The sequence below is a fragment of the Channa argus genome, chromosome 2, assembly GCF_033026475.1.
Source record: "Channa argus isolate prfri chromosome 2, Channa argus male v1.0, whole genome shotgun sequence".
Taxonomy (NCBI): domain Eukaryota; kingdom Metazoa; phylum Chordata; class Actinopteri; order Anabantiformes; family Channidae; genus Channa; species Channa argus.
This window is the reverse complement of record NC_090198.1, coordinates 1,850,949-1,866,344: the sequence shown is the minus strand read 5'-3', so window position 1 is coordinate 1,866,344 and position 15,396 is coordinate 1,850,949. Positions and strand designations below refer to the sequence as shown.

Genomic DNA, 15,396 nt, shown 5'->3' with positions numbered 1-15,396 from the left:
ATATAAAACAAATCTCTAGAACAGCCTTCTTCCACCTACGGAACATTGCCAAAATTAGGAGCATCCTGTCTCAAAGTGATGCCGAAAAACTGGTCCATGCATTTGTTACCTCTAGGTTGGACTACTGTAATTCCCTACTTTCAGGATGCCCCAGTAACTCCCTAAAGAGCCTGCAATTAATCCAAAATGCTGCAGCAAGAGTGCTGACTGGAACTAGCAAGAGAGATCATATTTCACCTTCACTAGCTTCTCTCCATTGGCTTCCCATTAAATGTAGAATAGAATTTAAAACCCTGCTTCTTACATATAAAGCTCTGAATGGTCAGGCTCCATCATATTTAGAAGACCTCATAGCACCATATCATCCCAGTAAACCACTTCGCTCTCAGAATGCAGGCCTACTTGTGATTCCCAGAATTTCTAAAGGTAGAATGGGGGGCAGAGCCCTTAGCTATCAAGTTCCTCTCCTGTGGAACCAGCTCCCAGTTCAGATTCGGGAAGCAGACACCCTCTCTACTTTTAAGTCTAGGCTTAAAACCTTCCTTTTTAATAAAGCATATAGTTAGTTATAGTTATGCTGCCATAGGCTTAGACTGCTGGGGGACCCACCCCCCAATGCACTGAGCTCCTTTCCTCCTCTTGACCATCTCTCCTCTCCTCTCACCCCGCAATTGTCACCACTGTATGTCATTAACTGTGTGTGTTCTCTCCCGTAGTTGTCTTTGTCCTCCTCTGTCCCCCTCTCTCTGTCCCTTTCTGCAGGTGTCCCCCGGCTTTGAAGCTGTGTGTCTTCCAGCGTGAAGCTACTGATCCTACCAATCTGCCCGATGTTTTGTTGTTGCTTTTGTTGCTCTGTTCTTTTCTCTCTCCCCTTTCCACTCACCCCAACCGGTCGAGGCAGATGGTCGTCCACCCTGAGCCTGGTTCTGTTGGAGGTTTCTTCTGTTAAAGGGAGTTTTTCCTGTCCACTGTTGCCTATGGCTTGCTCCAGGGGGAATTGTTGGGTTCTCTTTATATATCTTTATAATCTTGACTTTATTCTGTAAAGTGCCCTGAGATGACTTTGTTGTGAATTGGCGCTATATAAATAAAGTTGAATTGAATTGAATTAAATTCTGTTCTACATTTTGTGGGAAGCCAATGAAGAGAAGCTAGTGAAGGTGAAATATGATCTCTCTTGCTAATTCCAGTCAATGCTTGTTTGTTTTATATTTGTTTTATATGTGAGTTAAAGGACAAATCCTGGTCAAAAATAACTGCAAGGTCCCTTGCAGTAGTACTGGAGGCCAGACTTATGCCATCTAGAGTAACAATATGGTTGGACATCATATCTCCGAGATTTTTGGGCCCAAATACTGTGACTTCAGTTTTGTCTCAGTTTAGTAAAAAAATTGTGGGACATCCAGGCCTTTATGTCTTGTAGGCTTGAAGCTTGATTAGCTGATTTTTTTCATCTGGTTCCATAGATAGATATAGCTGATATCATCAGCATAGCAATGGAAATGTATGAAGTGTTTGCTATTAATGTTGTCTAAAGTCCTTGTTCCTAACACGAGCCTTGTGGAACTCCCTAGCTACAACAAACAAATTGAAGTCTATGAGATAAATAAGATTTAAACCAACCTAGTGCAGTTCCTTTAATCCCAATTTCATGTTCCAGTCTCTGTAATAAAATGTTTGTCATTATCTACATAACATTAAATGACAAAGTTTGCCCTAAGTGTCTCCAATTCAGCCAATTAATTCACCTTAAACATACATTATATTACATATAAACGCATAGATCTTTATCGGCGACCGTTGGCTTTATAGCTAAAAGCTCAGAGAAAGGGTCTGATGTGGAACCAGGTACTTTAAGAGCTACTGCCAACACAGTGCTGTAGAGTGATGGTAAAGGTGTGGCCTGTAGTGAAGACAGCAGCATCACAGTAACAACACATAATTCAAATGTTATCAGGCCTTTGAATAGTGACTCCTCACTTGATGGTCACCTACCAGCATTTTTATTATTCTCATGACCTAGAAAATAAGTTCTACTACCTATTTTAGCCCAAACCACAATCTCTTCCTAACCCTAAAATTTGCATTTTTGCGTTGCAGTTTGATGCTCAAACCAAAAGGTTAGAAAAATCATTTTGTGCGAAGAATTCTTCTGATTTGACACATGCATGTGAATTTCTTGTTTTATGTCATCTGTTCAGCTGGACAGTATCGGAGTGGTCAAAGTGCTCAGTGTTGTGTGGCAGTGGTTGGAAACAGAGACAGGTCTCCTGTCAGCAGCTGGATGCCATAGGTACAGTGAGGACACTGACAGCAGCTTCCTGTGAGAGGATGAGCCAACCCACTGAAACAGAGCAGTGCACTGCTAATAACTGTCCCACCTGGATAACCAGTCCATGGGGAAAGGTGCATGCAAACACAGAATCAAACTTGTATGGGTGATCCAAACTGTATTGTTAGATGCCCTCTCTCTTTTCCATGTTGTCAGTGTTCTGGGAGGTGTTTAGGCCCCACCACCACTGTCCAGAAGAGATCTGTCACCTGCCAACATGCCAATGGCTCCTTGTATACAGACTGTGACCCCCAGGACAGGTGTGTATACACTCACAGTGCAATGAAAATACTACACCTGTATATAAGGTCTGTTTTCCCTCACATTTAACTCTGGTGTACCAAATGAAATGAATTCACATCATTCGCATAAATACTACAAAAGTAATAGCTTTGCAGCTTTGCATAAACAAGTTTAGATTTTTTCTAAAATCAATACTTAAAAGGCCTATATATACATAGAAAGAGGTTTTGTATGCTTTAATTGTTCCACTTACCCATAATGGATTTAACTGATTCCTTTCTATTCAAATGTATCAGTTGTTGTCAGTTTGAATTTAACTGTTTTGTTAAGCTGAATCCTCTGGGCCTTCTGTAATTGTGAAGAGACCCTCGTAATATGCATACATTTTATTCATAAAATGATAATTGTCAGGGAAGCTAATAGCAATCCAGCGTTGTCATACAGGATTTTTTTTTTACGTTTTCTAGATTAAAATCAACCAAAATACAAATCTGGTTTGGTTATCTAGAGTTGGTTATCCTGTTCCAGATAACACAGTAAAAAAGGACAAAGTGTAAAAAGGCAAAACAAAAACCTCATTGTATCTCTCTCTCAGACCTGTGTCAGTCCGCAACTGTTCCTCAGACCTTTGTGATGTCCAGTGGCGTCCTGGTGCATGGAGGGCATGCACAGTAGTCTGTGGGAGCGGCTTTCAGTCTCGGAGGGTGGACTGTGTTCACCGCAGGAGTGGCAGGATGCTGGCCGACCAGCACTGCGCTTGGCTCCAACGGCCCTCCACCTGGCAGCACTGCAACACCTCCACCTGTGGGAGTAAGACCGTGTGTGTGTGAGTTTGAGTGCGTGCATGCGTGTGTGTGTGTTTCTAAATCTGTCCTCTGCAACAGAACACCTTGGTTAAAGGGTCCTTTTTATTTATCTGTTTTATAATCAAGAAACGTATTGCTGTTAAAAACATTTAAAGTGGTTTAGTGGCTCTGTACTGTTTAAAAGCTGTAGTTCCCACCAGAGGAATTAAAAGCTGATTATTATACAAAATCTAATTTTTGATCATTTAATATGTTACAAAATACAAGAAATATTCACCCTCTGGCTTTAGAAAATTGTGCTTGAATAAACCAATAAGCAAACTGTCTCACTTTATGAGGAGGAGTCATTTACTTAGTCTTTAACATCACTGTTGTATCACCACTTATTTCTAATAATATGGTCGATTATTCTCCTCTTACAGAGTTTCAGTCTATTTAGTGATCAGGCTTCAATATACTAGTCTTATTGAGCAAAATCACTACAACTTGTGCTCTGATCAACTGTTTCATCAAGGGCTCTGATTTATTTCACTCTTTTCCATTTTTGACTGTGTAAAGCAGTACTTCTCTATTGGAGGTATTTATATCCAGAATTAGCGTGACAGTGACTTGCATAGGGTTGTGTTTACTTCTGGGTGTTCTGTATGAAATAAGTAGACTCCATTTCAATTTAGAAATGTTTGGGAATCTAAGGATGAAGTAATATCAGAGTAAATAGTGAAGTAAGTAAAATTGGATCAAAGTATCTTCTTTCTTCTTCTTTTCCTTTGGGCTGTTCCCTTTCAGGGTTCACCACAGCGAATCATGTGCCTCCATCTAACCCTGTCCTCTGCATCCTCTTCACTCACACCAACTAACTTCATGTCCTCTCTCACTAGATCCATAAATCTCCTCTTTGGTCTTCCTCTAGACCTCCTGCCTGGCAGCTCCAACCTCAGCATCCTTCTAATGATATATTCACAATTTCTCCTCTGAACATGTCCAAACCACCTCAATCTGTACCTGTTAATGCATTTCCATCCTTATCTTTAATCACACTAACCTGCTGCACATCCTCAAATCTCTATCTCTTTGTCTGGCCAACCTGTACAAATCCATCTCTCCCTCCTTAGTGTCCAACCCATCATACAAGTCCTCATATGCTCTTTGTTTGGCCTTTGCCACCTCTACCTTCACCTTACTCTGTATCTCCCTGTTCTCCTGTCTACTCTCTTCAGTCCTCTGCATAACTTCATCTAACTCACTCCACAATTTCTCCTTCTCTTCTAACTCACATCCTACCTGTGGGGCATGACCACTCACAACATTGAACATTTAAATGCTTTCATGCTTTTTTATCTATTGGCACTCAAAGCGCTTTATACTGCTTATTATTCACCCATTCACACTCACAATAACACACACTCATACTCATACTCATACACCAGTGGCAGCTGTAACTAAGTGGGGGTTCAGTGTGTTTCTTAAGGACACAGAGTAACTGGGGATTGAACCAACAACTGTGAGATTGGTGCATAATCGTTTTACCTTCCTGCGCCACAGTCGCCCCTTCAATTTCCAGTTTCAGACTCATCAACCTGTCTGATACTCTTTTCACCTCTAGAATGTTCCTCACAAACTCCTCTTCCAAAATAAGTCCTACTCCATTTCTCTTCCTATCTGACCCATGGTAGAACAACTTGAACCCTGCTCCTAAGCTTCTAGCCTTGCTACCTTTCCACCTGGTCTCCTGGACACACAGTATGTCCACCCTCCTTCTCTGCATCATGTCAATCAACTATTTAGCCTTCCCTGTCATAGTCCCAATGACAGGGAAGTCCCTACTGTCAGTCCTACATTCTTAGCTTTCTTCTTCTCTCTCTGCCTATAAACACACCTTCCTCCTCTGTTTCTTCGAATTCAACCAACAGTAGTCCCATTTCCACCGGTACCCTGTAGGTCAACAGCACCGTGGCGGTCGTTGTTAACCCAGGCCCTGACTGATCCGGTAGGGAAGTCATTGTCACGATTCGCATTTTTAATTTGGCATGTGTTTTACGTCGGATGCCCTTCCTGACACAACCCTCTGCATTTATCCAGATTGGGACTGACACAAGAAGAAACTAGCTTGTGCCCCTTTGTGGTTGCATTTATATGTAGTATTTATGTACTGCATGGGTAAACCAAGATAAATGTTCACATCCAGTTTAAAGAATAATCTTCTTAGCAGCCTATAAAGTACAGGAAACAAGTAAACCCTTGAACCGTAAAATATACCTTGGGAAAATTACCTGAAATCTTCCACTTACAAAAATAATATAAGTTGTTTTTTGTTTTTTTTGTTTTTTTTAAGCAACTGAACATCTACAGAATCTCTATATCACCATGTTTTGCTGTTGTTTAGTGATTAAACTATGTGTTTTGTTTCCATGCAGGTGAGTGTAAAGATAATACCCAGTACTGCAGTGTGGTAAAGAGACTGAAGCTGTGCTACATGGATACATACAAACAGAGATGCTGTGGCTCCTGTTCACAGGACACCGACTCCACCTAGTGACAGTCAGTGGTTCTAATCCCACTACACTTTGTAAAACAGATGGAGTACATGAGAACAACAGCTGAACAAAGACTAAAAAGGAAAATGTCTGTGAATAGATGCTTCAAGAACTGCACATATGTTAACTGGACAAGCCTTAGTCCAATTCTTTTTCTTCCTAAAAGGAAACTGAATGGAGCCAAAAGCTAGACCCAACTTTATTCGGACCCAACCTTCTAATATGAAGAGTGTTCACCGTGTGGGTCAAAGTGAGTTTCTGGACTCTCCGGCAAAACCAGAACATTTCATTATCAGTGACATGAGAAAAGGGTGGCTGAGCCATAAGAGAATATAACAATATTGGGGTTTTTAAGAACATGTACCACTGATCCTGGACTTAGGCTGAAATATTGGTTTGTCAACAATGTCTATAAATCATCAGCCAGTTCTGTCATTCACTGCTGATATGCAAAGTTTATATCAGCAGCTTCATAAGATCAGCCTGGAAAACTTTTCTTTCCTTAAACTGCTCTTTATTTATATGTCCAAGATTTTTTTAATGGTTAGGAAATTATCAATAGTAAATTCTGGATTATTACAAGTTGGATCATGTTTTCATTTTAATTTCTTCCTTTCATTCCTAGACACTAACTGAAAATCAGCAAAGTAACATTACTATAACAATGTCTGAGAAAAGGCATGAAAAGTCAATCAGAGATGTTGCACTAAAAATATGAGATGATTGCCAAACCTACAAAACTATGACCCAAACTGCAGTAAACCAAAAGTATCCTTTAACCTACAGTATCCCTGGCTTTCCATACAATTAAACAGGTATGAATAAACACCCTGCTTTGAAGCGCTGCTACTGAAACTCTAAGAGACTTTCTTTAGTGTGGGTTCCAGCTTGGTAGACACACTGAATCCTTGTTCTTCTTTTGCATGAAAATGTCTTGTGTAAATAACAATATTGAATATGACCACAGTACAAGTAAGTTTTGATGAAACAAATCAAAGGATGTTTTCAAATCTATCTTGTTGAGTATGGTACAGTCGAACTTGATTGTTGTCTTCCTTGGTGCAGTTTTGCTCGTACACAGCAATCGCATTAAGGTGCACACTACATTAACAAAGATAAGGACCTTGTACCTGACAGGGTCTTGGCCCAGTCCCAAACCTCAATCTGGCCCAAGTCAGTAGAGTTTGCTAGTTTGCTAGTTTAGCAAATATCAAGTAGTAGAGGAAAAGTAGTTGAAGAAGTCCTTGCTTGGATGTTGGCTAAACAGATATTAAGATCTTATCTTCTTCTATAATGATGATTTTTCTTTGTGTGGAAGGAAACTGAACCAAAGGGAAACAGACCAAGTTTACAAACTGGTCTGCTGAAAATGGACTGTAGGTTTGAAAATGCCCTTTTAAAAATATAGTGTTGGCCTAAATCCTGATACCTGATGGAACGTTTATGTTGAATAATTTCTCAAAACCCAGCATTTTGTGCAGTGGCAACATTTGTGCTACACTTTATCTATTTGGCAGTGTGCAAGATAATCATGCTATGAAAAAGATAGTAGTTAAAGGTTAAGAATTGGTTAAAATAACAGGTAGAAGAACAAATAGAGCCCTCCAGAGTCTGGAATCACACTGAGCATGTTTTATTAACATCACTATAACCTCATTTCTAAAATATTTAGAGACAAGCTGAGAAAACCAGCTGAAAAATACAGACTACATATTGGCATGTTTAAAGTGGTCATTTATTAATATTTCCAGTTATTACCAGACTGACACAAGAAAAAAATCACCAAATGAGATTGCGTGTGTGTGTGTGTGTGTGTGTGTGTGTGTGTATATGTATATGTATATATATATGTATACATACATACATATATATACATATATGTATGTATGTATGTATGTATACATATACATACATATATATACATACATATATATATATATATATATGTGTGTGTGTGTGTGTGTGTGTGTGTGTATATATATATGTATATATGTATACATACATACATACATACATACATACATACATATATATATATATATATATATATATATATATATATATATATATACATGTATGTATGTATACATAAAAGAAAGTTCATTAAACTCATATTTCTTACATTTTACTGCTGTTATCTGTAAATAAACAGTGAAGCTATTTTTTTACAATGTTGAGCTGTTCTATTATGATAAAATTATTACTCGTTACCACTATACAACTGTGTTTATTGAAACAAAACACTACCATCCATGTGGAGTAAAGATGATTTAAAAGACCAAAACGTATTCAGAGAATGATTAAGGAAAGAACATGATCCCCACTAAACTCTATTAGATAAACAGATTGGGAATGAAAACCTAAAGCTCAGCCTGGTAGATCACTTACAACACACAAAAGCCCAAACAACATTTGTAGCCCATTCTTCCAAGATTATCCCCAAACCACAAAGTGGCAGGGAGGAAGAGAGCAGAGATGGCAGGAGCAGTATCTAGCAGACAGTGGGCTATAACAGGTAAAAGTCGTTGAGGTGAGTCATCTCAGTGGGGATAGGTGGGGTTCGATCAGACAACTGGTGGAGGGGCAGATCCAGGGTCTAATATCCAAATATCCAAAATTGATTGTTGTGGAGGACAAATAATTTTGAATTAACTGGATGCTAATTAGATAAAATAAAGTGTTAGAGGGTGGGTTTATCCTTGAAGACAAACATTGGTAAAGAAAAGGGTAACCTATTTTTTTGTGATGGGCAGTAGGGTCACAAACCCATCTATCCCCCTACCCAACCTCGACAGCCTTAATTGCCCATAATGTAGAACAGAATGCTTCTTGCATTGACACTAAGTGCTGGCACAAACAGTGGCTTTGGACTCATCCAGTACATGGTCATTCCTGGACATACTGGGCTGGTGAAATACATCACGTCAAATCAATGTGTGCACACAAAAAAATTATTTGGATCAACATCTTTAACAACTATAAATGTTGTGAAGGTTTTTGACTGATGGGAAAGAGCCAGTGGTGTTAGTGAAGCATCGTCTGAGACCAGGAATTCATATCCACGCATGAATTCACATATTCATTAAAATGTTCATCAGCATCTCTTTGTGGTTCTCAGCTCTGACAGATGATTATGTAAATAATTTCAACACATTAAGGTGAAGGTGATGCTGGAGGGAGATGCACCAGCAAAACAATGATCTTGTGTAAAGGGTCTATTCATGTAAACCTGTTGGCTTTCATACTGATGTGCTGCGTTGTTAAATGCCTTGTATATACTGTGTTCTAAGTGCAATATCACATACTAAGTGTATGTAGATTGAGTGAGACTTTTATTTTCTTATTTCTTCATGGTTATGGTGTGTTTATAACTCCTGTTACAATTTTTGGAACAATACCACTCACCTGGTTTTATTTGCATGTGCTCCAGTGTTTTATATCTCCATTGTGAAATGTCACACTGTAACATTAGTGATTCTCCCTGGCTACTATTTTTCATGTAGTGACATTACAAACTTGAGGACTTGCAGGTTGACTGAGGAAACAAATCATTTAAGTGCTTTAGAAAATGGAAAGGAATAAACACTGATCACTTGATAAAATGTATTTTTTTTTTATTAACTTAACTATCCAATTCTAAAGCTGAATGATAAGGTGTATCCCAGTAAAAGTCAGAGGTCAAGATTAAAAATGGTCTAAAAGACTAAATGTAAATGTAATGTTTTACCTATGTTCCTTTAAAGAGGTACATTCAGACATTTTAGGTATACAAAAGCATAGAGACTGGGACATTTGGTAAACTATAATAAATAAAGCACTTTTAGTAGATTCTCTTGTATTGATGTAGACCACTCCTGACTACATCATTTACCATTTGCCATTTCCAATGGTAAATGTTCTGCACTTATAAAGCGCTTTTCTACCTATTGGCACTTAAAGTACTTTACACTGCTTCTTATTCACCCATTCACACACACACTGATGGGGGAGCTGCTATGCAGCTGGCCAACACTCACCGGGGGCAACTAAGATGGGGTTCAGTGTCTTGCTCAACGACACTTCAACATGTGATTGGAGGAGGTGGGGATTGAACCAACAACTGTGAGATTGGTAGACAACCGCTCTACCGCGCCACAGTCGCAAGCATCCATCTGGATGTTCTGCAGAATCTTCATTCATGAGAGTCAGCCTGTTGCTGAAAATATCCTCTCACATTAGAGGTTAGAAAGATCAGAACAATAAAAGAATAAAATATCCAGCATTATTGTTCACATACTCTGATGCATAGGCGACTGTGGCGCAGGAAGGTAGAGCGGTTGTCCACCAATCTCACAGTTGTTGGTTCATTCGAAGTGTCCTTGAGCAAGACACTGAACCCCAACTTAGTTGCTCCCAGTGAGTGTTGGCCAGCTGCATAGCAACTCCCCCCATGATGTATGAGTGTGAGTGATTGTGAGTGTGAATGGGTGAATAAGAAGCAGTGTAAAGTGCTTTGAGTGCCAATAGGTAGAAAAGTGCTATATAAGTGCAGAACATTTACCATAGTTTATGTTTATTGTTGAAAGGATTGAAAAGTACATCCATTGGTAGTGTTAGAGCCATTGAAAAGAGTAAGGTTTATATTATTGATATGTTCTATTTATACTCAATCCATCTTGAAAGATGGATTCAACCAAAAAGAGTGAAGTTTATATGTTTGTGTGTGTCCTCTCAGTGCTAACAGATTGAAGTACTTCGCCACTTTCTGTAAGTCCATAAATTATCTATATAAATGTCAACATTCTGTGACACACTTTAAATAATGAAATACAAAGTGAAGTCTGAAAAACTGCATTTTGCAACTTAACACTCACTTTTAATCAGCATGTAGAAAAATGTATAAAAGCAGATCTTGCCAAAAATATATCTGAATATACTCTACAGTGACATTTAGGTGTGAGTGTAAAGGTGGGTGGACCCGGCCTCTGGCCCAATGACAATTGCAATAGGCTCAAGCTCCCCACAACCCTGATTAGTGTTAACTTTTACAGGTAATGATCATGTTATACTGATAAATACTTTTATTAGTATGAATTAATTATCATTAAGATGAGAGAATCTTGTGGGTCAAAAATAATTACGGTAAAATCCTAAAGCTGAGTGCTCAGCAGGTGTCTGCACCCAGATTCACATTTATATTGAAGTAAATCTGTGACCAGACGTAGTGTGAGATAAAATACCTGTGTGTACTGAAGGAGCTGCAGTAGCTATCAATTTCCCGGGAAGATAACCATCATCATCTTTTCTTAAATGAGCAGCGAACAGGACCATGTGTCTGTGTCCACTGAATGGCCGTTATCCACATTTATGCAGGAATAAAATAAACATCTGACCCAAACTGCTGATGCAAGATGCACGATCTGGCCTGTTCCCACAGCATAAGTTTACTTTAGTTAAACACAGCAACCAGCAACTGTGGGATTGGTCTGCGCCACAGTCGGTGGCACAGGAAGAAATTGTGCATTAAGAAACTTTAACACCACTCTGATCAAGGTCCTTATTATCAGCTTAGTCATTTTGGCCTGACCTCTTGGAAGACTCCTGGTGGTTCCAGAGACTTCTTCCACTGTGAACCCCGGAATATTCAGTGATCATTTTGCCTAAACTGCTCAACTAAGGAGAAACCAAACAGCAGAGTTTCTCTGACAACAAAGAGTGTGCTTACTTAAGGTGGGCTTTCTCAGGAAAGCTGATTTCCTGTCATGTAAATGGTACATTTCCGAGGAAAATTTCCGTCAGAGAACACTGATTTCTTTGCCATGTATATGCATAACCAGCTTTCTAATCAGCTTTCTCCAACTGTGCTTGTGAGTAACAAAAGGCTGAAGAGAGGAAGACAAAGCTCATTGACCTTGACATTGAGGTCATTGACAAGCGATGCATTTTTAAAAAGAAAGTCTGCATAAAGTCTGACAGAAAACACAAAGTGTCTCATAGAAATCTAAATAAGTCACTTTCCCCTGCAGAGTTTCTGTTGTGGATCAGCTGATCGCATTGTCCCTTTCTTCCACCCCTTGTTCTGTCAGTTTATTTGTATTATAACAATCAGACACATAGGAATGTTGTTGGTAGTGATAAGTCTTTTTCTTTCTTGTCCTTCTTGCTGTTCCTTTTCAGCGGTCACAATGTCATGTGCAAACATCGTAGCCCGTGGAGATTCCTGTTTAACCTCATCAGTCAGTCTGTCCATCACCAGAGCAAACAAGAAGGGGCACTCTCCACACCAATCATCTCTTCTACTCTCGGTTCTCTTTCATTTTCCTCATTCATCAACTTTTCAAAGTTCTCCTTCCATCTTCCCATCACACTCCTGGCACCTGTCAAAACATTTCCATCCCTATCTTTGGTACATGTCAGTGAGATAGGGGGCAGTGTACTTTTGCCTGTGTCTTTTGTTTGCTCTCTCTCCCCAGGGATTCCACCATATTGGCTCGTTTGTATGTGTAGAAGCCAATCATCATCCAGAGCAGTCATTAAAGGTTGAGAAATTGTGTGGGAGGAGCTTTCGCTCTCTTTATTTTGGCTGGCTTGTGAGGAGGACAGGCCTGGCCTGAAGACTTTCTTTTGTTTGCTACCATCTTGGCCATGTGCTTTTGTCTGGGCACTGGTTTTGACTTTCTTGTGAGAAATTGTTCAGTGGTAAGAGGCTAGACCCAGGTAAGTTGGGGTTACCCTATACAGACTTATCTCATGTTATACACACTAGGGAATACAGCTGCTGCCCTGTTGTAATGTTTTGAATCTGCCCTTATTAGAGTAGTGACACAGGCCCTTTTAGTTCTTTTTGGTTTTCTATCCAGTTGGGTGCAGGGTGTTTTGTTTGGTCATTTTCTTTTATTTGGCACAGCCGTCCAGTCCAGCCTTCACCTTCTACTGTGGTTGTTCATATATTTCCTGGGGGAACAATAAACAATGGTATCCAGTGACAGCTTTTGACTCCTTGATTCCTTGGTTGTCTAGTGTATTGCCTCTCCCCTCCCTCTAGGCAAAGGCTGACTTTAATCACACTAACCTGCTGCACATCCTTCCCATCTCTATCTCTTTGTCTGGCCAACCTGTAAAAATCCACCTCTCCCTCCTTAGTGTCCAACCTAACATACAAGTCCTCATATGCTCTTTGTTTGGCCTTTGCCACCTCTACTTTCACCTTACGCTGCATCTCCCTGTACTCCTGTCTAGTCTCTTCTGTCCTCTCAGTGTCCCACTTCTTAGCTAACCTCTTTCTCTGTACACACTCCTGAACTTCCTCGTTCCACCACCAAGTCTCCTTGTCCACTTTCCTCTTTCCTGATGACAAGCAGAGTACCCTTACTACTTGTCTCCTTGATCACATTATCTGTAGTTGTCCAATCATCTGAAAGCACTTCCTGACCACCCAGAGCCGGTCTCAGCACCTCCCTGAAAACTACACAGCATCTGAAAACTACACAAAATAACTTGCATCTTTATGAAATGGTTGTCCAGTAGTTCCTGACCACAAACTGCCAGTCCAGGGGTTTCAGTCTCAATTACTTTATTAGTAAACCTAATATGTACAAACAATACCCCATAATGACAACGTAAAATAACATTGCTTGAATTATTTGCAAATTTCTATAACATGAAAACCGAAAAAAAAAAACCAAAACACATGTACATAAGTATTCACAGCCACAACACTCCAAATTGAGCTCTGGTGGATCCTGTTTCCACTGATCATACTTGAGACGTTTCTACAACTTGATTGGAGTCCACCTATGGGAAATTCAGTTACTTGGAGATGATTTGGAAAGGCATACACCTGTCTATATAAGGTCTCACAGTTAACAGTGCATGTCAGAGCCCAAACCAACCCATGAGGTCCAAGGAATTGTCTGTAGACAGGATTGTATTGAGGCATAGATCTGGGGAAGGGTACAGAAACATTTTTGCAGCATTGAAGGTCCCAGTGAGCACAGTGACCTCCATCATCTGTAAATGGAAGAAGTTTGAAACCACCAGGACTCTTTCTAGAGCGGGCCAGCTTGCCAAACTGAGCCATCGAGAGAGATGTTAAGGAGGTAACCAAGAACCTGCCTGCCTAAGGGACTCTCAGACTATGAGAAACAAAATTCTCTGTTCTGTTGAAACAAACATTGAACTCTTTGGCCTGAATGCCAAATGTCATGTCTAGAGGAAACCAGGTAGGTTTATCAGTTTATCCAAACTCAGTCTATAAATTTAACCACACTCTGTGACTTTTGCACATGCATAGTTCACTGGGCACAATAACCAAAAGTGTGAAATCAGAGCATATGGTGTGTTTTTGAATAAAGAAATATGTCAGCCAGTAGAGTGTTCGCTTTAGCATCTGTATGGTGATTTTAGACGATATGATTAATTTTGAAAATGACCAAAGTTTCGAACATCCAATATCAAAATCCCATTTCCCAGATATACAGGGAAACACAGGTGACTTATTAGACAGGAGACGATTGAAAAGGCCAAATCCAAAAGCTCCAGGAAGAACATTCAGAATCAGGGCATGTAACTAATTTACTCATCATTTGTTGTTACCAGTTGAGAAAAGCAGTGTAGAGCAGGTTTGTAGCAGTGTGCTACCCTTGAGAGTACACAGCTTTGTGCAGGAGCAGAGCAAATCTGAGTATTAGCGTGGACATTTTGAGTAAAGGAAGGGTTGAGGGGAAAACCATTCCAAAATTTGAACTTGGAATCATAAAATGATGCACTCAAATTAAAAAAAAACATGCTACTGATATAAGTTTGGAGGTAAACTAGTTAAGAGTTTTTAATCAGAACTTAACATTAACAACTTAACAACTAGGACAAAGTGTCTATATTCTATATAGATTTATGGAGAAATTAATTGTATTCCACACTTAACAAAAACTAAAAGAAGAAACAGAAAAACAAGGTTGATGCCAATTAGAATAAATTTGCTTCCAAGTAATTGTTTGTGATCCATTAGTTTTTCTTAATGGCAGTGAGCTTAGCCTCTCTAGACTGGAAATTGGTTCCCACCTGTATGTGTTAGTGACACATGATGACATCTCAATCTCTGAGGTATCGCTGCAATCAAAGGTGTGAAGAAAAACAAGCTTCAGGATAAACATGCTGTCACCTCCATACAGTAACGTGATACAGTCAGTGATATGAGTGCGTGTGTGTCTGTGTGTGTGTTTTCTGTTGAGTGGATTTATCTTGCGACATTTGGAATTTAAACTATACAAAGAGTTTTGAACAAAATACTATGCAGGTTCATTATTTCTTGCAACTCTAAAGGCCCAAACTTTATTATTACTTATAACTGATGGTGGGATAGATAGACATAAATCATTTGTCATTGCGGGGAAATGTCACTAAGGTCGATGTTGAGATGAGAAAAGCTGTGATGATGAATAAATGATGAATAAATACTAATCCAAGTAATTCACATAAAATTTAACAATATTTATACACAATC

The 15,396-nt window shown here is 39.4% G+C and overlaps 1 protein-coding gene across 4 annotated transcripts in view; it reads left to right on the top strand.

Annotated features, from left to right (window-relative positions):
* The window catches only part of adamtsl3 (ADAMTS-like 3), a 246,013-nt gene extending 238,266 nt beyond the window's left edge, over positions 1-7,747 (top strand). For 2 of the 4 annotated variants that reach the window (XM_067494183.1, XM_067494161.1), the window contains 4 exons: positions 2,202-2,406; positions 2,489-2,592; positions 3,171-3,385; positions 5,796-7,747. In XM_067494183.1, the coding sequence (XP_067350284.1) occupies positions 2,202-2,406; positions 2,489-2,592; positions 3,171-3,385; positions 5,796-5,914 (643 nt within the window). In that variant the 3' untranslated portion in view covers positions 5,915-7,747. Of the gene's footprint in view, positions 1-2,100; positions 2,407-2,488; positions 2,593-3,170; positions 3,402-5,795 lie in introns of those variants that run through there. The other 2 variants (XM_067494172.1, XM_067494192.1) reach the window with 2 other exon arrangements.
* Positions 7,748-15,396: the final 7,649 nt, after the last annotated feature.